General features: G+C 45.8%; 2 protein-coding genes across 5 annotated transcripts; one reads left to right on the forward strand and one right to left on the reverse strand.

The window, feature by feature from the left end:
• Positions 1-767: 767 nt before the first annotated feature.
• LOC133733960 (G-type lectin S-receptor-like serine/threonine-protein kinase LECRK1) lies at positions 768-3,297 on the reverse strand. Its single transcript, XM_062161617.1, has one exon. It carries the CDS (start codon positions 3,291-3,293, stop codon positions 915-917), a length of 2,379 nt encoding a protein of 792 aa, XP_062017601.1. The 5' UTR covers positions 3,294-3,297; the 3' UTR covers positions 768-914.
• Positions 3,298-18,624: 15,327 nt separating this feature from the next.
• On the forward strand, positions 18,625-23,062 carry LOC133733853 (uncharacterized). 4 transcript variants are annotated; one of them, XR_009857941.1, is made up of 7 exons: positions 18,625-19,148; positions 19,240-19,330; positions 19,420-19,818; positions 20,221-20,346; positions 21,683-22,112; positions 22,434-22,527; positions 22,958-23,062. XR_009857941.1 is itself a non-coding variant. In XM_062161499.1 (4 exons), the coding sequence occupies exons 2-4, from the start codon at positions 21,759-21,761 to the stop codon at positions 23,018-23,020; spliced, it is 504 nt and encodes a 167-aa protein (XP_062017483.1). In that variant the 5' UTR covers positions 20,392-21,026; positions 21,683-21,758; the 3' UTR covers positions 23,021-23,062. The 4 variants fall into 4 exon arrangements, 1 of the variants encoding a protein (XP_062017483.1); XR_009857940.1 differs by lacking the exon at positions 22,958-23,062 and having other exon boundaries at positions 20,180-20,346; positions 22,434-22,629; XR_009857939.1 differs by lacking the exon at positions 22,958-23,062 and having other exon boundaries at positions 22,434-22,629.
• Positions 23,063-26,754: the final 3,692 nt, after the last annotated feature.

Genomic DNA, 26,754 nt, shown 5'->3' on the forward strand with positions numbered 1-26,754 from the left:
GTAATCAATTTGCAATACAGGAAGTAATATCTATAGCAGAGTAGCAGAGTAGAGCAGAAGGTGAATGCACACACTGATTAAGGAAGAGTTAATTTCTCTAGATTGAAATACTTGGAGAGTTGGACTTGCAGTTGGCTCCCGAAGGTATGGATGCAACTTTGTTACCATATGACCTTCAGCAAGGAACATATTTCTACTGATACCACAACAAGCATCTGCTGCTAGGGTGAACATGCATGCCTAAAAACATTTCAGCATATTGAATCTTTCATAGGCAAAACCTATTCACATGTTGAATGTTTTAACGAGAAATGACTGGTGAATGTTGAGAGAACTATTATGTACTATCTGTATGAAGTTATGAACTGACGAATATACATGGGTATTGCTGTTGGTCTATTCTTTCAAGCATCATCTTAGCATTTTCCATAGTGGGTCTCACAGATCTCATGATTTTGATTTTATGATTATGTATAAATACAAAACTCTGGATGGAATTGGAATTGGTAATGTAAAGGGTAATCTTGAATTTCGACTGCTACAAAAAAGTGGAAATGTTTGAAGTTTCTGTCAGTAATCGTTGTCAGGTTGAGCATTGCACTCCAAGTGTTTGTTCACAGCAGTGCTTTTTTTTTTTTTGCTAGAAATTTAGTGCCTTCTTAATTGAATGGTTCTTTTTTAGGTTGTCAGTTGTATGTTAAACCTTCTAGGCAAGGAATGCCAAACTATATTTAGCAATTTTACATTGATTTGGCCATTCTGCCAGTTAAACATGATTGTTACTATTGGATGGACATAGTCATGTACTGTTCTCAGCATACATTATGGATTACACATGATGGTTTTGACTCCTTGATGAAACACAGTTTAATTTTTGAATCTGAAAACAACAATAGCAAAATTGCACTACTAACTTAATTTGAAGTTGCAAGTGACGATGGATCTGGTGGAGCGGAGACTTTGATAATTCCTTCAAGCATCAGAGTGACTTTCTTCATGCTAGGTCTTAGTGACAGATCCTCCTGGATGCACCACAATGCAATCATCACAAACTGCTCGACATTCGTGATGTCATTGATCGCCTCATGATCACTCCCCAATAGCAGATACAATTTATTCTGCTTGTAGCAATCATATGCCCAATCAGCTAGTATCATTTGATCTTCATCCTCTGCATTTTCTTCAAAATGCTTCCTGCATGAAATAATTTCTAATAACAAAATGCCATAGCTGTAAACATCCACCTTCACTGTGATAGGTATGTTTTTGAACCATTCAGTGGCCACATACCCTCTTGTTCCCCTGATTCCCGTTGTGGTTCGAGTCTGGTCTGTTCTCAAGAGCTTGGCTAACCCAAAATCAGATATTCTTCCAGTGAATGAGGCATCAAGAAGAATGTTTTGAGGCTTAATGTCACAGTGTATGATTTGGCTGCTGCACTCCTCATGCAAATACAAGAGCCCTTTAGCAACTCCTAATGCGATTAGGCTTCTGCTGTACCAGTTTGGCCTTGACTCTCTGAAAAGGAAGCTTGCTAGAGAGCCATTGCTCATAAACTCATATACCAGAAGCCGGTTCTCTCCCTCATTGCAGAAGCCTATTAGTTTAACTAGGTTTCTGTGATTGGTTCTGCCAATTGCACTCACTTCAGCTTTGAATTCACACTCAGTTTCTCCAACCATAGTGTTCAATCTTTTGACAGCAACACATTGCACATCATCAAATGCCAAAACTCCTTTGAATACTGTTGCAAAAGCACCGCGACCTATTTCTTCCTTGAATCCTTCGGTTGCTTCATGTAACTCCTCATAAGTGAAACATTTCAGATTCACTTCTTCAAAGGATGGGAAATGTTGACTCACCTTTCCTTTTCTAGAATATATACGAGAAACAACCATATAGGTTATGAATGGTAAGAGAAAGCTCAGAAAACCCAAGCTACATAGGAGAACTGTTCCGATGAAGATCAAAGTTGAACTGTTCTTTTTCGTATTGGTGCCTCCAGGTTTCAAAGTGGAATTGTTTTTCCGTATTTTGATATGAGCTTTTCCACCAAAACTAGGATCCATCCTCCCATTCGAAAGAGGGATTCTCTTCTTCCAACAGACATTGTTTTCATAGTAGAAAACGTCACAAAAACAATCACCAAGACAAGTCTGCCTGCACCAATCCTCAGTTACGGGCTTAAACTTCTCATAATTAGAATCAGGCCAATCTGTGCCTTCAATATCTTGAAAATCAAACATATCCATCTCTGGTGAGGCTTCATCACAACTTTGAGGAACAAAGTTTTGTTTGCATCCTTTAAGAAGATCATTCGGATCAATAAAGGCGTAACCATCGGGGCACTCACAGATTGGTCCTTGATCATCAAGTCTGCAAAAGCTGTTGAACCCACAAGCACCAACTCCTATATCTCCAATTCTCAAACATATGTTTGAAGGTTCAAAAGATTGACTGGACCAAGTCATGATAGGCTGGCTGGTCTTTTTGGGGTAAACATAGTGCCTCAAAACTCCATCATACTCTAGAGTTGCTCTGTGGTAGAAATCCTGGACTGAAACTGAATTAGACAAAAATGTTTTAAGTATGCTTCCGTTCTTGCCTGTAAGGTAAATAGAGCCAGACTGGTTGAAGATGACCTGAAAGCCAGTATTTCCGACATTGGTTTGGGTGGACCAATAAGCAAAATTTGCAGAATCCAGTGGGAAGAATGTTGTGCAAAGCATGAGATTTCCATCAAACTGTAGTTCAAAAAAAAACCTTCCTTTTGAGTAATTTGAAGCTGAAAATCGGGCGTAGAGTGTGCTGTTTATATTTAGAATCTGTGTAGGTAGGATTGTATCAGTTGGTACATCAAAACTCTCCCACAAATTGATTGACTTGTGGTCAACCAGCACAAAATTTCCCGTGTCGAGCATGGCTGCATAGGCAACTCCAGTACCAGAAGATTCAGCCATCCATATTTGTTTACCAGTTGCATCATTCAGCATAAACTTGCCATCACTAGTAAGTTCAACTTTGGATCCCTCAGACACTAGATTGTTACCATTGGCTGACCAGGCAATAGTTCTTTCTTTTACTTTATTGAACCAGATGGCTAATAGGAAGCCATCTTCTCCAATTTTTTGGAAGCCAAAAGCAAAGTCACCAGATGGTGATGGCCAGGATGAGTTATCATTTTGTGCAGTAAGGGATGAGCCTAATGATATATGAGTTTGAGCAAAGATGGAACATGGTAGCAGTAGAAGGATATGAAGAAAACATACAGAATATGGTTGTTTAAAAGCCATGGAACAAAGGAGAATGTTTCTTCTGCAATTTATGACAACTTCTGCAGCTTGCTTATATATAGCAGGGTACATCTTCAAATTTTTTAGGTTATTGGTGTTCAAACATTGGCATCATTAATTTAATCATCTATTTATTAAAAACTAGGAGAAGAAGTCATCGGCATCAGACCGTCGTGAGTCAATTTGACCATGTGCAGCTTAGAGGTTTTTTATAACTTCTGCAGAAACTGACTAAGAAACTTCTGTCTATCTATTTTATTAATTGCAGGCGTCATTATATATAATCGGAAGCAGGCTAACCACTTCCTGAGTTTATATTTTTTTTCGAGAGAGAAATATCGTTGTTTCGTCTCCTTGGTGAGCGGCGGCGACAAAACTTATCGCTTGCTTCTCTATTCTTATGGCGGCGGCGACAAATCTCTTCGTCCACCTCTATCTTCGGTTAGAGGCGGCGATGGTGCTGATGTTGGTGGGATTGGGATTAGATCTCTGATTGTTCAGATCAGGTTTGGTGGATCTCTTGATAGTGAGGAAGGATATGCCTTGATCCGTCGATCGATGGTGATGGTAGCGAGTGGCGAGGCGGCCAGATTGATTCTATTGGAGATGGTGGTGCTTGGTGGCGGGGCTGTGTGCGTCCGAATTGGTGGCCTGACGGCTTTGTCTTTCTCTCAAAGTCCTCATTGTATTCCAATGGGTTTAGTGCAGATGCTGAGGGTGAGGACGATGGTGCCTTGGCTGTTGATGAGACTGATGTCCTTACCGGTCGAGCTCTTCGAGATGGAGGAGATGGTTGTGACTGTGGTGGTTTGTGGGTCGTCGGCGATATGGGATCAGACTCGGTATCTGGATCTCATCAGGGAGCGTTTGCGGACACGGCAGTGTTCACTCGACGCCGTGGGTGGGAGGTCGAAGAAGTTGGATCGGTGGCACTGATGGCGGGTATCGGCAGTGGTGTGACTGGCGGCTTTGGGCTGGAAAGGTACCGGTGGGCTCATTGGGCTAGGGTTTTGGCGTACCCTAGTGTTTGGGCCTGCGTTGGTAGTGGCTGGGCCTCTTGGGCATTAATCTAGCCTGTGGGCCTCAGTTTTTGGTTCACTGGTCTAGGGGCCCTTATGGGCCGGATTACCCTGTTCCTATGGGGTTGGATGAATTGGGTCTCTATGGCCCATAGTATTGCTTAATTTCTGTTTTGGGTCGCAAAAACCAGTGCCTTAGTTGGTTACTTTTAAGTCTTGCTTTGAGGTTTCTTGGTTTTTGTTAGAATAAAGGTGCGTGAATTTACCAAAAGGTGGGTGTACTCGGGATTTTGTGGGATTTTATTCTTCTAGAATAGGTTTTCATGAGATTCTAAGGGGCGATTCTTTCTGACGACCCCATAGGGGTATTTCGTTCTTGTACTGCTTGCTGAATTATAATGAAAGGGCTGACCTATTTCTCTCAAAAAAAAAAAAAAAAAAAAAACATTAAGATCCCTATATACACACACACACACACACACGCGCGCGCGCGTTTTTAAGCATTTGTCTGTGATTGCTCTTATTATACTTGTTCATGAAGTCCTTTTACTTTGTTGGTCAGATCCATTAAGTTGTCACTTTTGGATAGGTCATAAGTGGAAGCATACAAGTTGGGTCCTTGACCCATAGCACCAAAATGTCTTAAAATTAGTCCACTTATACCACCAAGAGATTTTTGTTCCCACTAACCCAACTTAATAGCTAAATTGTTTTAGGATATGAGAATTGAGAGAGATTGATGAAAGAATTGTGTGTTCCACTATTGATAATAGGAGCCCTATATATACGGATTACAAAGTACATATTCTTATGATACAAGGAAAACTATTCCGAATAGGACTAGGAATTCTAGAACTTTCTCTCCTATTACAATCATAGAACTAATCCTAGTTTGAATAGGCACACTAAATGTCAACATTCTTTAACACTCCCCCTTGTGCCGCTCAAACTTGGTGGTGACGCTTCAACCGTTGCCTCGTTAAAAACCTTGCTCGAGTGAAAAATCCTATGGGACAAAAACAACCTCGAGGAGGAGAAAAAGAGTACAACACATCCTTCACTCTTCGAGATCGAACATGTAGACATCATACCTCCCCCTGATGTCGACATCTCCCCCTGATTACTACAATCATGGGAGTTCGGATAACTTTCTCAATCCGATGCTCTTCACATGTTTCTCGAAGGTGGATTTAGGTAGCAACTTAGTGAATAAGTCCGCTACATTATCTTCTGATCGGATTTGATTCACTTAAATCTTTAGAAGTGATTGTTGTTGCTGATTATAAAAGAACTTAGGCGATATATGCTTGGTGTTGTCGCCCTTGATGAAACCTAACTTCATTTGTTCAATACAAGCTGCATTATCCTCACAAATGCATGTAGGTTCATCCGTGGTAGATTTCAAACCACAAGTTCCACGAATATGTCTAATTATAGACCTTAGCCATATGCATTCATGCACGGCTTCATGTAGAGCAATAATCTCTGCATGATTTGAGGAAGTAGCAACAATGGTCTGTTTTGTAGACCTCCAAGATATCGTAGTGCTTCCCATGGTAAAGACATAACCCGTTTGGGAGCGATCTTTGTAAGGGTCAGAGAGATACCCTGCATCAGCAAAACCCATCAAAACATCACTGTCATTTTGATGGAGGGGAGGAGGAGTACGCCGGCCACCATGGGTGGCGGCGACTGCATGACGGCGTTTTGCCTTATGGGGTCCGTTCCCAAACTTCTGTCATTCCTCTTCTCTTTGTAGGGATAAAACAAGCCCATATCAATCGTACCCTTTAAGTAACGAAATATTGTCTTTACACCAATCCAATGACGGCGTATTAGCGCAGAACTATGTCGAGCTAACAAGTTCACTGCGAATGAGATGTCTGGTCTTGTGCATTGAGCTAAGTACAATAATGTTCCTATTGCACTTAAATAGGGCACTTCGGCCTCTAATAACTCTTCGTCCTCATCCTTTGGACGAAATGGATTTTTTCCGGGCTCAAGACTACGGCCAATCATGGGAGTACTCACAAGCTCTATCTTCATTAAAGCGCCTTAAGATTTTCTGAGTATATGCAGACTGATGGATCAAAATCCCATCACTACTGTGCTCGAGTTCTAAACCGAGACAAAATCGTGTTTTCCCAAGATCTTTCATCTCAAATTCGGATTTCAAATTGTTAATGTCTAAAAGTCCGGCGGTAGCTGAACCTTTGTTAACGCTGATCCGGCGGGCGGATCGATACTTATGGTGCTCTCAAAGCCTCCGCTACATGTTAAGTAAAATACAAAGGGCGTCAGAGGGAGACCGCGTTGGGCGGTCTTCAACTCTCCGATGCCTAAGTTAGTCAATGTATTTATGTTGACAAAGTAACAGTAGGTAAGTATTGAATGCGTAATTAATGAGGAGAGAGGAGAGAACCTTTTATAGGTGAGGAGGAGGCTGACCTCCTCCTTGTTTTCGATGTGGGACTGAAGTGCTTCAGTTCCCAGTTTCAGAAGCTTCTGATGCTATCTTGGCGCGGCGCGTGGCGGCGCGTCGGAGGCGATCTGGAGGTGCTCTGACGCTGAGGTTGTAGCCCGCCTGGCGGTGTGTCTGCATGTCATTCCTTTGGTTGGAATTAGTACCTTTGGCGGTACAATGAGCGTGGCCCATTATAGCTAATTATGCTTGCAAATGTACATGTATGTACAAGTCCCCCAAGTCCCCAGTCAAGGAGAGCAATCTTGGTTGGGGAGTTGCTCGGCGGTTTGAAGCGTTTTCTTCCGCTAGACTTTGCAAGAGCATAATTAGCGTCAGTGCGTTGTCAACCATGGATTTAGTGAGCAAACGCTTTATACCCTTTCGGGTGGGCCCCTGCTAGGCCCCCGAGGGAGTCCCCCACTCCCCGGCTAAGATAGACCTCCGGATGGCCGGCAAATTGTTTGTTGAGGGGGAGCTGCACGGAGCAGAGGGTGTTGAGTAGCGAACTCAATCTTAGTACCCGAGTGACGGGGGTCAACGTGCCTGATCAGGGCCGTCGTAGACTGCTGACAAGTCCCCGTGTCCCGTAGGGACGATCTGACCTTAACGCCGCGTGCCGGGCGTTGTCAGAGTGAGGCGTGGCCTCAGGATCCGCCGCTGGCGGATATTCCCCCGCTGACTGCAGCAGGAAGCAGCGTCCAATAGACGTGCCTGGCGGTACTTTATTGAGCGATAATGCGGTGAACAAAGCACGCAGCTTGCAAGATGGAAGGGGGTTCCGCTAGAGGTGTGTAGCGGGAGACGCCCCGCTTGCAGGGATGATAAGGGAGAAGTTCCGCTGGCGGGGTTTCGCTCAGCGGAGACTTCGTCACATGGAAGATGACAAGGGAGAAGTTCCGCTGGCGGGGTTTCGCTCAGCGGAAACTTCGGACGGTTGGGGAAATCATCCCAAGTAGTTACTTCCACCAGACGCTTCGTCTGGTGGTGGTTGACACGTGTCCAACCCATAGAGGGTTAGCGTGCGGAGGCTTGTCTCCTAAGCCTAGCCGTCTTCTCGCCATTAATGATAGTAATTATGGATTCCGTAACCGAGGCGACGCCTTGGTTAATCCGGAGAGTAAGTGGAGATCCGCGACACGTGTACGGCTGGTGCGTGACGTCGTTTTTGAGCGGACGGCTGAGAACGCGCTGATGTTGACATAAAAGAGGGGGAAACTCAGCGAGATTTGACACTTTGGTGAAAGCTTCAAACTCACAGTCGTCGTCTTCTCGCTCTGTTCGTCCGAGACTGAAGAAAGAGGTTGCCGGAGCTTGGAGATACCGTTCCCGGAGAAACGACGATCTCACCCCCCTAAGATTACTGCGCACCATCGCATCGTAGGCTTCACCACCGAGGTTGGTACCTGGATTCCCTTTTCCCTGTTTCATTGAATCTGCTATTTTCTGGGTTTTGTTGTTTTTGGGTTTGGGAGGGTTTCTGTTCTTTGGCGTGTTCTGAGGTGTGAAGTGAGTTTTGGGGGGGGGGGGTTGGGTTATGGTGGTTGGCAGAGAGTTGACGTTTAGGGATTTGCTAGATGGTCGAATCTGGGTTGAGTGTGCTTGTTCTTATTTTGGCATTTTCTGGGTAAATTGTTCTTGATGTTCTTGGCTATAACTGATGTAAGAATAGGCTAGATCTGTGTTTGTGCTAACTGGTGTGGGTTTTAGGGTTTGGGATGGCTAACGTCATAGAGATTTCGAGCAGTGAGGATTCCGGGTCTGACGTGTCGTTCAGCGCGGCGGATAGGATATTTATTGACTCGTTGCGTCCGTCTACCCATGCAGGAACCTCACTGCCAGAACCGCTAGAGGTTGAGCCGCTACAGACCATACCCTGGGAAGTAGCTATGGGTCGTGGTCCACGTCCAGAGAGCTCTAGGGCAGGTGAGGCCGCTGCTGCCAAAGCGCGGGACGAGCGTTTGGCGAGCAATAGCGCTGCCAGCGGCTCCGCTGGGGAAGAAGAAACAGCGGGGGAGAATGCTGAGTCGGCGTGGTTCCTCCAGGATGGCACCGCCGTTGACGAGGCAGGAGGGCGAATGAATGCCGCCGCCGTCACTCGAATGAAGAAGACGTTCCGGTTGCCGGGCTCGGTGAAGCTGCGCCCACCGTCGGTGGATGAGAAAGCGTCGATTCTCCCAGAGGGATTTGCGGCCGTGCATGAGGCGATATTCCGCCAAGGAGTGACACTCCCGCTGGTGTAGAATCTCCAAATCTTGGTGTGCGAGTTTGGCCTTGCCTTTGGTCAGATTTGCCCCAACATGTGGTGGTTGATGCTGGCGATGAACTCACTGTGGCTGTTGTCCGGGTGCGAGGGGCCTACCGTGGCGGAAGTGCTTCACTTCTACGAGTTGGTCTACGTGAAGCGCCAGGGTTGCAGAGGGCAAGTGAACCTGAGCCGCTGCCAGGGAGCGCCCAAGCTGATCGAGAATCTAAGGGATTCAATGTCCTACTGACGGGGGAGCTTTTGCGTCGCCACAGATGGGTGGGAGTATCAGGCTGGGGCGAACGAGGAAGGGCCGACGTTTAGGATTAAGTCGGAGTTCCAACCTATCCGAGGTTGGTAACCAGTTTCCGCTAGATGTAGCTGGCGGGTTCTTGTATTTAGCAGACGTACATTTACTAATCGATTTGTGTTTGTGCAGCGGGACTGCAGTACAACCTAACGCGCGAGGAGGAGTGTCGCGTGGCGCGGATCCGAGGTTGTTGGCGGAACCGCAACTTGCTGGACTTCCGACTTCTGACTGGTTGGGAGTTGTTAGTCGAGCAAAAACTAACTCGCTCCGTTGGTAAGAAATTTCCGCCATACCCTATCTTTTTTGTAATAAGTAGCCCAGACTGACTGGTTTATACATTTTTGTTTTTTAGAAACTCCGCCAAGTAACAAATCGAGCCGCGACGCTTTCGAAAAAGCAATGGACCGTGCGGAGATTGATAACTTCCTGGAGACAATGTACGCCGAGGGTTGGCGGCCCAGAAGACTGTAGTGAACCCCGAGACACTGGCGCTGAGCCAGTCCGAGGTGCCGGTGGTGCTGCCGATGCCGCTCCACTCTCACCTTGGTGACGACGGCCTGCCTGTCGTTCAGGCGGGGGTCCCCGTGGCCGGCGGCAAAAAGGGGGCCGCAACAGCGGCTGCTCCAAAGGAAAGGGTACCCGCCAACAGGCGTGGTTCCCAGAAAGAAAGGCCGGTGCAGCCGGCAGGGACTGTCACCGCCCCAAGGGAGGAACTGCCGCCGAGGGTGACGAGGGCCGCTGGCGGTAACACAAGGGTGCTTGAGAGGAAGCGCCGGCAGATAGACTCCCCCGACGAGGAAGAGGGGGAAGAAGTGGAGATTGTAGGGGGCCGGCAGCAGAAGAAGGCCCGTCAAGCCCCGCTCAAAGCTGCTGTGGTGGAAGGGGAGGCGCCCGCCGCCAGTGACTTGGATTCCTTCGCCGCCTACGTGGAGTTTATGACAGATGGCGAGCGGGAGTTCCTCTTCCACCTGTGCGAGAGGCTAGGGTTTGGCGGCTTAGCGGGGATCTCACGCCCGACAGCGATTGACCAATCGCCCTACAGCTCGGCGTTTGGTCAGATATCAGCTGGGCTGCACGACATGTTTGAGGCGGCGAAGAAGCAGCCTCTGGTCGAAGGGGAGCTGAGGGAGGAGATTCAAAGCCTCCAGAGGGAGCTGGCGGAGGCGAGGGAGAAGCTGGCGGAGACAGAAAGGCGGCTGGTCAAGGTGGAATGTGACTTCGCCGACGTCCGCGGTAAGCTCAACGTGGCCATCGAGCGGGACTTGGAGAGGAATGACCGCGTCTCCAAGTTGGAGGAGGATATCGCCCTGCTGCAGGAGCGGATAGGCGCTAAGGACAAGAAACTTATTATTGTGCAGCGGGAGTCCGTCGCCAGGGCGACGGAGCTGAAGCGGCTGGAAGGCCAGGTTGCCCGCCTGAGGGCTGAAGGGGATACTGCCGCGGCCGCCGCTGTTGAAGCATTCAAGCAGTCGGCGGAGTATACGAAGGCGATGATCGAGTCAGCGAAGGCCGGGGCCTTAGCAAACATAGAAATGCTGAAGCGGAAGGGCGCCATCGACTTCGTCAAAGCGTCACAGCCCGATGCGCCGCCGGCTAAGAGTGCCCCGCCGGAGAAAGAGGTCGTGCCTGCCCCAGCGGGAGGTGCCCGCTCAGGCAGTGGGGAAAGCGGCTTACATCCGACGGAAGGGTCCCAGCAGACCCCCAATCCCACCCCGTCGGAGGTGTCGCGTGCTGGATTCCTGGCGGCGCACACCCGGGCGGACGGCACCATAGAGACCCCAAGTCCGACAGCCCGAGGGTCCGATCAAACGAGTCGAGCGATCGTGCCGCCGCCTGCTGAAGCAGAAGATGCCGAGGGCAACCCCTGAAGCCAGCTGGGACCGCAATAGATTCTCTCTTTTTTTTTTTGTAGCCGCTGAGGCATAATAACTTGTAACAAATATTTTGAAATGGAATGAAATTTTCGAAGTTGTGTTTGCTATGATGTGTTTGCACTGCTAGTACTTTGACTTATATTTTTCTTTTGTCAATCAATGAAACATTAAAGGAATTAAGATTGGTCCAAGTGCACCACGTAGCGGACGAGGTCCGCTGACGATTGCTGGCGTTGCCAGTTGCCCTCAGTGCTAGACTTGGTAACAATGGTTTGAATAATCCCTCGTTTCATTGATAGCTGATTGATCAGCGTGTACAAAAGTGGGGTATTACCCGTTGGGTAGCTTCCCTTAGCTAAGTATTGAACAAAAATTTAGCTAAGTCAAGATGCTCCTGGGTAGCGGCATGACTATTTGTAGTAATACCGAAGGTGTTCGGTATTCCAAGGGTGGGTCGACGTGACGCCATCCTTGTCCATTAAGTAGAAGGTGCCTGGGCTAACGACTTCCACAATTTTGTATGGACCTTCCCAAGTTGGGCGGAGTTTTGTTGGCGGTGGAATTACTTCCTTCATTACCCAGTCCCCCAATTGGAGGTTCCGGGCCTTGACTCTGGCGTTGTAGAAACGCGATACCCGTTGTTTGTTTTGCAAGTTGTGCAAATGGGCCTTGTGTCTTTTTTCTTCTAGGAGGTCCCTGTCCAGGTTGACGCCGTCGCTGTTGGTCTCTGGGCAGTAGCCTTCGACCCTAGCGGTAGGCTGAGTTACTTCAACAGGTAGGACAACCTCTGTTCCGAACATCATACAAAAAGGGGTTTCGCCGGTGGCGGTAGTTGGAGTTGTCCGGATGGCCCATAGGACCTCTGGAAGCTTTTCTGCCCACAAACCCTTGGCGTCGTCGAGCTTCTTTTTTAGGAGCTTTTTGATTATCTTGTTTGCTGCTTCGACCTGGCCGTTGGTTTGGGGATGGGCGACAGATGTAAAACTCAACTTGGTGCCAAGGTTGGCGGTAAAGGAGATGAGTTCCTTGTTGTTGAACTGTGTGCCGTTGTCTGTAATGATTGTATGTGGGACACCATAGCGGCAATAGATGTTCTTCCAGAGGAAGTGAATAACCTTGGCGGTAGTTATTGCCGTCAGTGGCTCCGCCTCTATCTACTTGCTGTTGTAGTCGATGGCGACAATGATGTACTTGAACTGGCCCTTGGCGGTTTGGAATTTTCCCATCAAATCGAGGCCCCACGTGGAGTGAATCCATGGGCCGATGATGATGGACAGCGGTTCTGCCGGTGCATGTGGGAGATCTGCAAATTGTTTGCATTTGTGGCAAGACCTCGAAATCCGCCGGGCGTCATCACCAAGTGTGGGCCAGAAGTAGCCCTGTCGCATTGTGCGGTTGGCCAAGGATCTGGCGCCCGAGTGGTTTCCACATTCTCCGCCATGGATCTCCGGTAGGACGACCCTTCCCTCCTCTGGGGTTAGACAGCGGAGGTTGGGATGGGTGAATCCTTGGCGGTAAAGCTTGCCATTCTGGATGTTGTAGCTGGTTGCTCTCCGCTTGAGTTGTCTCGCCTGGACCTTATCCTCTGGCAATGTGCCGTTGCGCTTGTATGCAATGATCTCGTCCATCCAGCTGGGACTGACCTCAATGCTGAAGATCTCCGCCAGGGTCTTTGTGATACTCGGCCTGTCAAGGCACTCCAACCTTGTGTCCGCTGGACTTTGATGTTGTTGGGCGGTTGCCAGCCTCGCCAGAGAATCAGCCTTGGCGTTCTTTTCCCTGGGGATTTGTGTGATGGTGTGAAATTTGAACTTTTTGAGCAACGTTTTGACGTACCCCAAATATGCCGCTAACTGCTGGTCCTTGGCTTGGAAGCTGTCGTTGACCTGGTTAACGACTAATTGAGAGTCGCTGAATATGTTGACGCTGTCAGCCCCCGAGTCAATGGCGAGGAGCAAGCCGGCAATGAGGGCCTCGAATTCCGCCATGTTGTTTGAAGCTTTGAAGTTGAATTTCAACGCGTACTCCGCGTTCAGTCCCCCGGGTCCTGTTAAGATGACTCCGGCGCCGCTGGCCTTGGCGCTGGCGGAGCCGTCCACGTGCAGGTTCCAATCTGACTGTGGGGGAGTTGCTTCCTCAGCGGTTACCATTTCTGTTCCGGTCCCTGACTCGGTACCGGGTTCAGGCTGACGCTCGGTGAGTTCAGCGATGAAGTCCGCCACTGCCTGGCCCTTCATGGCGTTCTTGGCTTGTATTCTATGTCAAACTCGCTGAGCTCAATGGTCCACTTGCTGAGGCGCCCTGAGTGTTCCGGGTTCTGCATTACTTGCCTCAGCGGTTGATTGGTTAACACATGGATGGTGTGAGCCTGGAAGTATTGGCGGAGGCGTCTGGCGGCAACGATGAGTGCGAGGGCTAGTTGCTCCAAGGAAGGATACCTTGTTTCTGCTTCGTTCATGCCTCTGCCGGCGTAGAACACTGGGAGCTCGTCTTGGCCTTCCCGCCGGACAATGGCGCAGCTTACCGCCGACACCGAGACCGCTAGGTAGACGAACAGTGTCTCTCCTTGCACAGGGACAGAATGGAGAGGGACTGCCGCCAGGTATTCCTTCAGGCCCTGGAACGCCGCCTGACACTCTGGGTTCCAGTTGATGACTTTCTTGTGAGTCGTTTTGAGGAGCTTGAAAAATGGGGCACACTTATCTGTCAGTCTGGAGATGAATCGAGAAAGGGCGGTTAACTTGCCCTGGAGGCACTGGACGTGCACCTTATACTCAGGGTCCGCCAGGTCAAGAATGGCCTGCACCTTGTCTGGGTTAGCTTCGATGCCCCGCTCGCTGACGATGTAACCCAGAAATTTGCTGGCGGTGACCCCAAAGAAACATTTTTCTGGGTTGAGGCACATACCATAGGCCAGGAGAATGGTTACTATGATTTTGAGGTTTGCCACATGTCCGCTGGCCTTTATGCTCTTTACTAGCATGTCGTCCACGTAGACCTCGATGATTTTCCCCAGCTGCTCAGCGAACATGGCGTTCATCAACCGTTGATAAGTTGCACCCGCGTTCTTCAGACCGAAAGGCATTACATTGTAGTAGTAGAGGCCTTTGTCGGTGGTGAAGGTGGTGCATTCCTGGTCGCCGGGATGCATTTTTATCTGATTATATCCGGAGAAAGCGTCCATCATGCTGAGGAGCTCATGTCCGGCGGTTGCATCGACCAGCTGATCGATACGAGGTAGCGGGAAACTATCCTTTGGGCATGCCTTGTTGAGATTTTTGAAGTCGACACACATCCGCCACTTGCCGCCGGGCTTCTTGACCATTACCAAATTGGAGATCCACTGGGGATAGATGACTTGGCGGATGAATCCAATGCCCTGGAGCTTGGCGACTTCCTCTCCTATTGCCTGGTACTTTTCCTCATCAAAGGCCCTCCGCTTCTGCTTGATGGGATAAAAGGAGGGTTTGATGGTCAGCTTGTGAGTTATAATTTCAGGGGAGATACCTGGCATGTCAGCGTAGGACCAGGCAAAGACGGCGGCGTTATCACGCAGGAATTGAGTGAGCTCCGCCGCTACCTCTGGGTCTAGCTGGGCGCCAATGCGGACCGTCCGCTCAGGGTGCTCGTCCGAGATGCAGATGACCTTCAGCGACGTCTCCGGGTTGACCGGTTCCTTCTTCACATACTTCTTCTCCTCATCTCTAGGATCCTCAAAGATGTTTGGTGGCGGTGCCTGACTACCCACCGTCAGGATTTCATGGCGGCGCGCTGACCGTTCTATAGTTGTTGAATAGCACTCTCGAGCCAACTGTTGACTTCCTCTTACACAGCCCGTGCCGTTGGGTGTGGGGAACTTCATGAGAAGCATGTACCCGGCGATGATGCACTTGAGCTTGTTAAGCGCTGGTCGTCCAATGATGGCGTTGTACGAACTGAAACAATCGACAATAATGAACTTCGTATGTACCTCTGCCATGCATGGACTAGTACCAATAACCAGTCGCATGTAATCCGACCTCAGCGGTTGTGTGACGTCGCCGGAGAAGCTGAGCAGTGGCTCGTGATCCTAGAGTAGTTTCTTGTTCCGCTTGAGGTGGTTGTAGCAACCGTTGAAGATGACATTGACAGCGGACCCGCTGTCCACCAAGATTCTCCCTACTGAGAATTTGCCAAGGATGGCGTCGACCAAGAATGGGTCGTCATGCGGTAGATGCACTCCGCGCTCCTCCTCCTCCGAGAAGGTAATAGGTTCCCAACCTGATTTCGGGAGCTTGGCGGACCTCTCGTAGCGGATGTTGCAGACCTCCTTTGGGTGATTGGCGCGTGCATAGCGCTTTCTGGCCCTGTGAGACATGCTGGTGATTGGAGCGCCGCCATCGATGGTGTTGATGCGGCCCAAGGTCTCAACGTTGGCAATTACTGGTGGTGGTTGGCGTACCTTGAACTGCTCCAGCTTGCCGTCACGGTACAGGGTCTCGATGGCCGTTTTGAGAGCATTGCAGCTATTGGTATTGTGGCTGCTGTCCTCGTGGTATTTGCACCACTTGCCGGTGTTCCTGGGTTTGCCCGTCTTTGGGTACTTTGGAGGGGGTGGCGGTGGGATCTGATCCTTGCACTGATTGTAGATGTCTTCATATGAGGCCGTGAGGACCGTGAACACTGCGTACCGCTGCGAGGACTCTGCCTGCTTGTTGCGGTTATCCCCATGGGTTGGGCGGTTGCCCTTGTTGTAATTCTGGTCCTTCTGCCGCTTGTTCTGGTGGTGGCCCTGCTGCCACTCCCTCTTCTTGTCAGTTGGCGGTGTTGAAGGGGTCTTGTTAGCGGTTTCCTGATGACTGGGGGATGGCCGTGACGACTTTGTTGGAGTTGCTGGTGGCGGTGGGGTTTCTCCATATGTAATGAATTCCGCCTGGGCGTGGATGACCGCCTCACTCATGATGTGGTCGTACGCCGCATTTGGGTGATTGTAGTTGAGGTGATAGAGGAATGGCCCCTTCAGAAGTCCCTGCTTGAAGGCCGCCGATGCCATTGTTTTGTCTAGGTCACGGCACTGAGACGCTGCCGCCCGCCATCTTGTGATGAAGGCCTTCAGTGATTCGTCCTCCCCCTGCTTGACGCTGAACAGCTGACTTGTGTTGTGATGCCCGGCGGACAATAAGATGAACCGGGAGAGGAAAGCGTGTGATAGTGCATGGAATGAGCTGACCGACCCCGACGGACACTCAAAGAACCAGTTCATTGCCTCGCCATCCAGCGTTTCGCTGAACAAGTGGCACAAGGTGGCGTCGTCGAATCCCTTGTTGTTGGTGACTTTCTTGAAGGTGTCCATGTGAACGAAGGGATCAGACATTCCGCCGTAATGCGACTCTTTGCGGTGAAGGGCCCAGGTCTGGAAGCGAAAAGTGGATTCTGAGTTGACGCTGGGGCGCCCGACTCCGCCCGGATCAATCTCTGCTCCAGTTGGTGCATCCTTTCCAATATCTGGGCGGTTGCATCGCCGGCGGAATCAGCCTGAGTACTCCGCTGGACCTGGCGCAGGCGGATTGCCTTCAGTCCTCGCCCTAGCCTCCGAGCGGTTGGCATGCGGCAGTGATTCCGCCTCCTGCTCTATCATTAGTTGGGGGATGGGCGGTGGTCCCATTCCCACCAATTCAGGTGGGTCCAGTGGTACCTGCATCTGTATGACTGGCCCCGGCACCAATGTGCCAGTGCCGGGTCGACTACGCCTGGTGCTACGTGACTGTTCGCTCTGTGCTGGGCGGGCGGTGGCCTCCAGCGTCCTCTTTAGTTCCTCAAAACGGGCCATGAGCGTAGCCACCTGTCTTTGGGCTTCAGCCTTTTCCTTGCGCTCCTCCTCACGTTCTCTGTTTGCCTTATGAAGATCCGCCAGTGCTATCTCGTACATAGTGACGAGATCTTGGCCCGGCGGGCGGCTGCTGCTTGGATTTGCCTCACCGCCGGGGTTGGCCGGGGTTGTGAATAGTGTGCGGTTAACGCCTACCGCTGGGTCGGAGGGTTGGGGAATGGCGGACTGGTCCGCCTGTTCCTCAGCGTTTCCTCCTCTACCGTTAGTCATGGTGGATGTGGTGGGATGACCTTTTGTTCAAGGTTTCCCACAGACGGCGCCAATGTTAATGTCTAAAAGTCCGGCGGTAGCTGAACCTTTGTTAACGCTGATCCGGCGGGCGGATCGATACTTATGGTGCTCTCAAAGCCTCCGCTACCTGTCAAGTAAAATACAAAGGGCGTCAGAGGGAGACCGCGTTGGGCGGTCTTCAACTCTCCGATGCCTAAGTTAGTCAATGTATTTATGTTGACAAAGTAACAGTAGGTAAGTATTGAATGCGTAATTAATGAGGAGAGAGGAGAGAACCTTTTATAGGTGAGGAGGAGGCTGACCTCCTCCTTGTTTTCGATGTGGGACTGAAGTGCTTCAGTTCCCAGTTTCAGAAGCTTCTGATGCTATCTTGGCGCGGCGCGTGGCGGCGCGTCAGAGGCGATCTGGAGGTGCTCTGACGCTGAGGTTGTAGCCCGCCTGGCGGTGTGTCTGCATGTCATTCCTTTGGTTGGAATTAGTACCTTTGGCGGTACAATGAGCGTGGCCCATTATAGCTAATTATGCTTGCAAATGTACATGTATGTACACAAATACTTAACAGTTTCCTTTAACTCATCTAGAGTTCCAATTAGGTTCATGTCATCGACATAAACTGCTACAATTACAAATCGAACTTGTTCTTTTAATGAACACGCATGGGCATATTTCATTGTTAATATGTCCCTTCCCAATCAAGTAGTCACTTAGACGGTTATATCACATCTGCCCGGATTGTTTCAATCCATATAGTGAACGTTTTAATCTTGTTGAAAACGCGCTCTGTGGTTTAGAGTCACTTGATTTGGGTAATTGAAGTCCATCTTGAACCTTCATATATATCTCTGAATCTAGATCCCCATAGAGATATGCTGTAACCACATCCATAAACTGCATGTCAATTTTTTCGGAAACTACCAAATTGACAAGGTAGTGGAACGTTATAACGTCCATTACGGGAGAATATGTCTCCTCGTAGTCGATTCCAGGGCGTTGTGAGAAACCTTGCGCCACAAGGCAGGCTTTATATCTAACTACCTCATTTTTCTCATTACGCTTTCTAACAAAGACCCATTTATGGCCAACAGGCTTTACATTTGGGGGTGTCTGCGTTATAGACCTAAATACCTGTCTCTTTGCTAGTGAATCTACACTACTAGAATTATGCTCATAGACATCATGCCATTTAAGTCGGTAAGAAATACACGCGATGTAAAACAATGTCATTAACATTGATTCCTCAAAAACCGATTTGTATGCATATAATTGACATCGCTTTTTTACTGTTGACTGATGACAAAACTTTTGTTTGAATTTTCAGAAAACCGCTGAGCGGCTAAGTTAAAATTTGTAAAAGAAGCGCGGGGGAGGAAAAATTCATTCCCACACTTAGACATATTTGGAGTATCATTGACTTCAGCTTGCCCTAACACTATTCGACCAAACCTCCCTTTTCTCCTTCGTTCTCTGCCTCCGACAAAAACCATCCTCCTCTTCGTTCTCCGTCTCCGACCACAACCCTCCTCCTCGTCTCCGTTCTCCGGCTACAATCACAACCCTACCCTCCTCGTCCTCCTCCTTTTCCGCCTCGGACCAGCTCCTCTGCTCGAAGACGGTGAAGAGAATCAGCCTCTTTGTTCTCCCCATCCGACAAAAACCATCCTCCTCTTCGTTCTCCGCCTCCGACCACAACCCTCCGCCTCGTCTTCGTTCTCCAGCTACAATCACAACCCGACCCGCCTCGTCCTCCTCCTTTTCCGCCTCGGACCAGCTCCTCTACTCGAAGACGGTGAAGAGAATCAGAAATGGAGGCCGGGCTTTTGGAGAAAATTTGAGCTTTTTGTCTTAGGTAATTGACGAATTTGTTCAATGCATGTCTTCGAAGGATTTGTGAGTCCTTAATTCACTGATCTGATTTTGTTTATTATTTTGCTTCCAAGGATTTGTGTTTCATCTACCGAAGCTTTGTGGGCTGCATTCGAGCTTTCTGGGCATTCATGTTCTGAGCTTTCTAGGCATTCTCCATATCTGGTTTGCTCTCTCTCGATTCTTCTCATTGTTTGTGATTGATTTTGGGAAATTTTTGTGCTTTTGTTGAGTTATAGGTTTGGATTTTGCAGAGGAGACTTCGAACTGTGTTTTCTAGTCATGAAGGTTTCTGTAGCTTGGAAGTTTTAAGCTTGGGCCAAGAAGCGAAAACAGTAACTACTCCTTATGCTTGTTACTTCATTTTAATCAATTCATGGTCTCTGATGTTGCAGTTGTTTGTGTCCCTCAGTCCATCGAGTCCCTCACTCTATTTCCCACTATAAATCAGACGCACATCCCTTACAATGGGGACTCCACCATTTCAATCAAGACCCCTTTCCCTCTGCTCTGGTGTCCTGTGAACCCAACTAAACGACACCCTCGCCATGTCAATTAACTCATCAAACGCACACCCTTTTCTCTCCTGCATTTTTATTTTCCATAAAAGGCAGAGGCAGCTTCACCAAACAGTTCTCACATTCACAACCCAGGTACGTTAAATACGTTATTCATTTCAGTTTATGGGGAAAAAAAATGAAAAGAAGACATTTTTAGAGCTGGGTTATTGTTTTTGCATGATCTCTGTTTTTCTATTTTTTTTTCTGGGCATGCTTTTGTTTTTCTGAAATTTAAGTAGATCTGTCACTCTCAGATGAACATGAACAATATTAGGTGAAAACCCTTTGGGTCATTTAATGAAAAAATGGATCTTGATTGATTGTTTGATGTGTTAGAAATTTGTGGTGTCTGATTTTTCCGAAGGGTGAGTTGACCACCTCAACATATCTCTGCTTGAATACCTTTAAACTGTGGTTTGCTGTTTCTTGAAATAGTTATTTACATTGTTTGCAGATTCAGTTGTTGTGATTGAAAAAGGTTTTGCCTTTGATCAGTGTTATAGGTTGAGGTGAAATCGATTTGTTGACAACATGTATCTTCTGAGGAGAAAAGCTCAGAACCCTGTGGAGGATGATTCTGCACAGAAAGAGGCACAAAAAGAAGCTCAGAAAGAAGCAAAGGTAAATAATTTACTTTTACTTGTGGCAGTATGTGTGTGTGTCTTTTTACGCCATTGCAGCTGTTGATCGTGTCATGGTGTCATTATTTATAATGAGTTTGTTTCTGTTTCTCTAATCACTAGCTGGGTTATTATTTTAATTTTTCCAAAGTTAGCTTTTGGTTGCTAAGAAATCTGGATCCGGATTCTCGGCTATAATGTTGTTATATTTGCTAGAATCTGCTTGGACTTCACTATGATGTTGCCATGTCATAAACTGGCAATCCAACAGTTTAAAGTAAAAATTCTTAACCAAAAACTTCTCTGATAAAGTTTCTTCTCATCATTTTTGCATCACTGATCAAGCTGTCAACAAAACTTTCTTTTGCACAGATTGTGGAAACCTCAGAGTTGTAAATGAAACGATCATATGCCTCGCCAAAACTATCTTTATGAAAAAGCATAATGATCTGAATGTTTTTATGAATAGTTGGTTTTCAATGTCCTTGAACTCAATCTCCCCAATAGCAAGAACAATAGGAAAGAACAGGACCCATATATATATATATATATATATATATATATATATATATATATCATTGTGTTTCATTGAACAAAGCAAGTTAGTTCAAGAACTAATGTCTCTGATTCAGAATCCAAAACCGCCAATGCTCTCTGATTGCTGGAACTCATTTTACTGAGGTATGTCATTTTGTGGGAAGCAGAAAATGTTTGATCAGTGTAGAGCTGATAGAATTTTGGTGTTTACATACTAGGAACTGTTCTTGAGCTTTACCACAGCAACCCATCAGAAGTTTGAAGGTGTTTTCTGAATTATTTTGATTACAAACTAGTGGTGGTTTTTGTTAATTTTGTGTAATCAATGGGTTTCCAGGTGAAACTTTTTTTCTAGTTCTGTGTGGAGTTTAAACTTGGTTACTATTTGCTTTCTTTGCTGCTCTTTGTTTAGTAAGGTTTTCCTGCTAATTCTTGTATCATACATTCTTTTTTGATGTTGTGGGCAAGTGGGGATTTGAACTTGGGACCTTATCGAACAAAATGGATGAGAAAAACCACTAGACTTATAGTGACTTAGTAGTATTTCTTGTAAAGATTGTTTACTCCAATTGATTTACATATGTTAATTTTCTGCACACATTATCTTAATAGTTTGATGATAGAATTCTAAAGAAAGTTTTTTTTATTATAATTTATCTTATCCTTTAAAGAATGGTGGTTGATATGATTATCGAAAAGGAGAAGGTAAAAGGAATGGTGCTTGATATGATTCATTTGCGTAGGTTCTCTTTGACTTATATTATATGGCTTTGTCATAGACTGAAGTGTTAATTTTTCAGGTGCATATAGAGGGGCTCAGGGTCAAGAAGATGGAGATATAGTTGTGGGTTTCTCTCTGAAAAGTCTTCTGAGATAATGTTTTCTATTCTGAAAAGGAAATGCTCATGGTCTATGATATCGGCGATTGCTTCTATTGTGGGATTGGTTTCACTAATGTTGGCTTCAAAAGTTCATCTGTTCTTCTTTCCATTAGTTCCTTCTTTCGAGTACTTTAGTCAAACTCATAACTCTTGTGTCCCAATCAATGCTTCCACTGAAGCAATTACGGATCATTTTAGGGGAAATTTAGAACCTCCTATTGACTTAGAAAATCATTTTCCAGCTGACTTGCACAAGGCAGTTGTTTTTCATGGAGCACCATGGAAGGCAGAGATTGGCCGGTGGCTTGCTGGTTGTGGCTCAATTTCTAATAAAGTCAACATTGTGGAGGTAATAAGAACAACCTTTTACATGATGTAACATAATTTTTTTTTCTGAATGAGTGAAGTAGATTTCTTATAATGGAGTTAATTCATGTACAGAAGGAATAAAGAAAATTAGAAACATAGAGATGAATACCTTGCAAGTTTGAATCAGGAGGTGGGAAGAGAAGTGGGAGTGAATGGGTGTTTACTCAGTTAATCTATGAAACCAGATGACACAAAAATGTTAATATTATTCTTCTATTTTTATAAGCCCTTGGAGATATGTGAGGTGAATATCAATTTTTATGGGAAGAGTATTCATGTTAACTAATTGTTCTGTTGGCAGTTAATAGGTGGGAGTGGCTGCAAAAATGACTGCAGTGGTCGAGGTTTTTGTAATCGTGAATTGGGACAATGTCGGTGCTTTCATGGATATAGTGGTCAGTATAATTTCATCTTCTTTCTTTCGGTGTAATTAAATTAATACAAAACTTCAAATAATTAGGAGCAATCAGAAGTGGGTATGATGCCCAATTAGTCATCTCTGGAAACAAACTGAGTTTATACCATAATATATGGTATTAGTTTCTGCTATGTACTTTTATAAACAGCCAACTAATATGTCAGCTACTCGCCAATCTTTCTAGCTTCTCCTTGGTTATATTTTGTAACCATACTACCACAACAGATAGCAGGCATAGTGAGAAACTTGGTTTGCATTATAATATGACGAGTACAGCAGTAGTTATGGATGCTAGGATAGGAATGTCTTGCAAGCTCAATGTCTTTTTTTGTCTTTCCCTTTTCCTTTCCTTTCTTTCCTTCTGTTTTTCTTGTTATAGCTAATTGTTCATTTCATTTTATTTGCAGGTGAAAACAGAAGAACAAATGGGATATAAGTATGGCGAGGCTTGCTTTCGTTTATGTTTCTAGTATCATGTACCATTTAGACTTAAATTTTTGTTTTATTTCGACATGTTATGCAAAGAAATACTTGAGATGTTGTTATGTACTTTGAGCATCAATATAAATCAAAATTTATTTACTTACGATATGTTTCTCATTAGATTTCCTAGCAATAGTTACAAATCAGTTTATAACTATAAAAATGAAGTCATATAAGTTCTAAAAGAAAAAATTGATGTCCCATTAGCCAGTGGATAACAAAATATTAAGTAAGAAACGATGTAACACAACCCAATGAACATCGACTTATTAAATAAGAAACGATGTAAAACAACTCAATGGACATTGAGTTATTAAGTAAGAAACGATGTAAAACAATGCAATGGACATTGACATTGTGTAAGAAACGATGTAAAACAAATCAATGGACATCGATTTATTAAATTAAAACCGATGTCTAGTATAAGTATGAACATCGGTGCCAACCTCAAAAACTGATGTTTAATAGAAAAATGGACATCGCTTCATAAAAGGAAACGATGTTTAATAGATTAATGAACATCGATCGCGTAATACAAAAGAATGTAGATTCAATCTTAAATAGTGTGATATATGGCAAGTACCCGTAAAACTTATAAACAGCAGGCAAACTTCAAAAACACCGATGTGTAAGAGAATATAACACATCGTTTCTAGAATGAGTAATGATGTTAAAATGAATACTAGTGCTGTTGGACCTATATTTCGTTAAGCATTAAATGCAAAAATATGAAGGTTTAACAATATCTAAAAACACCAATTTGTGATCATAATAGCAGTTTAACATCGATTCTGGAACATAATCCGATGTTTATTATTATATGGGACATTGGTTTTTAACCGATGTCTATTTTTTTCCGATCTTTTACATCACCCACTAACACATGTGTACAATTTTTTTTTTACATCGGTTTCTGGCCGATGTATATGAGAAAAATTCTAGTAGTGCTAATTCAGCCTGGATCGCATATTTCCATTTAGGCCCATCCGCTCTTCATTGACATTCTTCAACATAGCGAGGTTCGATACCATCATACTTTATAATTCCTTTTGCAACAGAATATGCCAAGACATCATCAATAGAAATAGAGTTTCTATTCATCATCTCATGTACACTAGTGTAATTCATGGAGATCTCCCTATTCTCTGGAATTGGTTCTGACATTGGAGCGTCCCCCAATGATTTCTCTTGGACATATCCATAATCCGGAATATTCTCATGAGACGGATTATTTACATCGATGATTAATAGATTATTTTGTGCCAAATTCGCTCTCTTTCTTGGGCGAGAATCCATCAAACCTTTGGGCCTCCCACGCTTCCTTGCAGGGAGCCCGACCTTAGCCACAACGTCACCATCATTGTGGGTGACGGCGCCGTGCCCAATAACCCTAGGGACGACGCCATGTTCTGTATTTTTAGGGACAACAATCCTTGCAGGCACGTTTGTAGTAGGTATGTGTGATCTCGTCACTTTAGAGATATCAGAAAACGCATCAGGTATCGAATCTGCTACTTTCTAAAGATCGAGAATCCTCCGCACTTTAATTTCCGACTGTGCGGTTCAGGGATCAAGATGAGACAAAGTGGGGATATATCGACCACGATAATTCCTGTCGTTCCTGTTGAACATTTATGTTCTTATCTCCCCCTAACAACGGGAAGATTGTCTCATCAAAGTGACAATCCGCAAATCTAGCGGTAAAGAGATCGCCTGTCAAGGGTTCTAAGTAGCGGATAATAGTTGGAGAGTCATATCCAACATAAATGCCTAATCGTCTTTGAGGACCCATTTTGGTGCTCTGTGGCGGCGCAATTGGCACATAAACTGCACACCCAAATATGCGTAAGTGTGAGACGTCAGGTTCATACCCAGTCACCATCTGGGACGCAGAAAAGGGTTGAGTGGCAGTGGGCCTCAGACGAATAAGCACAGCTGCATGCAATATTGCATAGCCCCAAGCAGAAATAGGGAGATTGGTGCGCATTACCAATGCTCTAGCAACCATTTGTAGTCGTTTAATGCAAGCTTCTGCGAGACCATTTTGGGTGTGAACATGAGGAACTGGATGTTCAACTTCAATCCTAACGGACATGCAATAATCATCAAAAGTTTTTGATGTAAACTACCCAGCATTGTCAAGTCTTATAGACTTAATATGATGATCAGGGTGGTGATGAGCCCTTAACTTAACAATTTGTGCTAGGAGTTTAGCAAATGCAGCATTCCTTGTGGACAAAAGCATGACATGTGACTAGTGTGTCGATGTATCAACCAACACCATAAAATATCTAAATGGCCCGCAAGGTGGTTGAATAGGTCCACAAATATCACCTTGGATTCTTTGCAAGAATGGTATGTTTTCTTTAGTGTCCTTTGCATAGGATGGTCTTGATCCTAATTTTGCTAAAGAGCAGGCTTTACAGAATGAATGATGGGCTTTAGAAGCAACCAATGAGATTTTTGGTTGAGCCATGAAGTCACAATTGACTTTAGAAGTAAAAATAGGAGTCAAGGAAGCACTAGTTTCATCAAAGCCACTTTTGGGCAGCAGGGGGTAGGCGGCGCCGGCCTTAGATGGCCGGACTTGCAAGGGGACGGCGCCGTGAGGCGCATGTGCTCTTTCTTGATCCAAATTTCGAGTTTTACTTCTTTTCGTTCTGAAAAATGGATGTCCGTGTGAAGTCTTTAATATACTGATCATCATATGATCACGACCTGGGTGTCCTAAACGGTCATACCAAAGCCTATATGTGTCAAAATCCCATAAGTCATCTCTCATGACATGGTTGGATTCAATAATTCGAATAGTGGTTGCATACAACCCACTAGAGCGACACATAAGTTTCTCTAAGATTCGTTTATGTCCGTAGTCATTAGAGGTGATGTAAATGAACTCTTGTCCATTCTCACAATGTGTTTCCACATGAAAACCATTGGCTCTTATATCTTTGAAACTCAATAGGTTTCTTCCAGCCCTAGGAGCATAAAGAGCTTCGGTGACATTAATAGTTGTGCTATTTGGCAACATAAATTGGGCTGGTCCTCTACCATGAATCAATTTTGATGATCCAGCCATTGTAGTCACAGAAGAACGAGTAGGCGTCATCCATAAGAAGAGTTGCCTATTTTGAAGTATAGTATGTGTGGGTGCACTATCCACGAGGCATTCTAGCTCTCCGGGAAACATACTGAAAAATAATAAAGTTCGAAATTAAAATATGTCCAAGACATGCAAAAATAAATCGATACTTTATTAATAAAATAGCCAATGATTACATCAAAGTTTCTTGACCAAAATCTAATCCAAAATAAAAATCAAACGTAGACAAATTGTAGTCACTCAATCCATTCGGTAACTCCAATTTGGTTGTGACCAGGTAATGTAAGGTGAGATTTTGGTGGAGCTGTGCTCGCTTTTAAAACCGTTCTCTCAGTTCAAACCTTTCCTAGACATCACAATTAATCTTGGATGAGCCTAGTGAGAAAGAGTTAATACAAATTAAATGTCATTTATTGATTAAGGCATAATTGCCATTACATAATTCTTGGAAAATAAAAAGGACTATACTAATCAAAATCTGCGGCATCCTTGTGCACTTCTTTGTCAGATTTAAAGTCTGCTATGGTGAGATTAACGTTGGTGTCTTCACCATCATCTTCTTCTTCGGCAAAGTATGCCTTTTGCTCTCTTGCTTCTCTATATGCTTTATAATGTGCA

This window comes from Rosa rugosa, chromosome 2, assembly GCF_958449725.1.
Source record: "Rosa rugosa chromosome 2, drRosRugo1.1, whole genome shotgun sequence".
Lineage (NCBI taxonomy): Eukaryota > Viridiplantae > Streptophyta > Magnoliopsida > Rosales > Rosaceae > Rosa > Rosa rugosa.

Coding starts and splice junctions, on each gene's coding strand:
- LOC133733853 (XM_062161499.1), top strand. CDS start 21,759: ATGTTTTCTATTCTGAAAAGGAAATGCTCATGGTCTATGATATCGGCG. Junction 22,113..22,440: donor ATAAAGTCAACATTGTGGAG/GTAATAAGAACA, acceptor GGCAGTTAATAG/GTGGGAGTGGCTGCAAAAAT. Junction 22,528..22,957: donor GTGCTTTCATGGATATAGTG/GTCAGTATAATT, acceptor TTTTATTTGCAG/GTGAAAACAGAAGAACAAAT.
- LOC133733960 (XM_062161617.1), bottom strand. CDS start 3,293: ATGGCTTTTAAACAACCATATTCTGTATGTTTTCTTCATATCCTTCTA.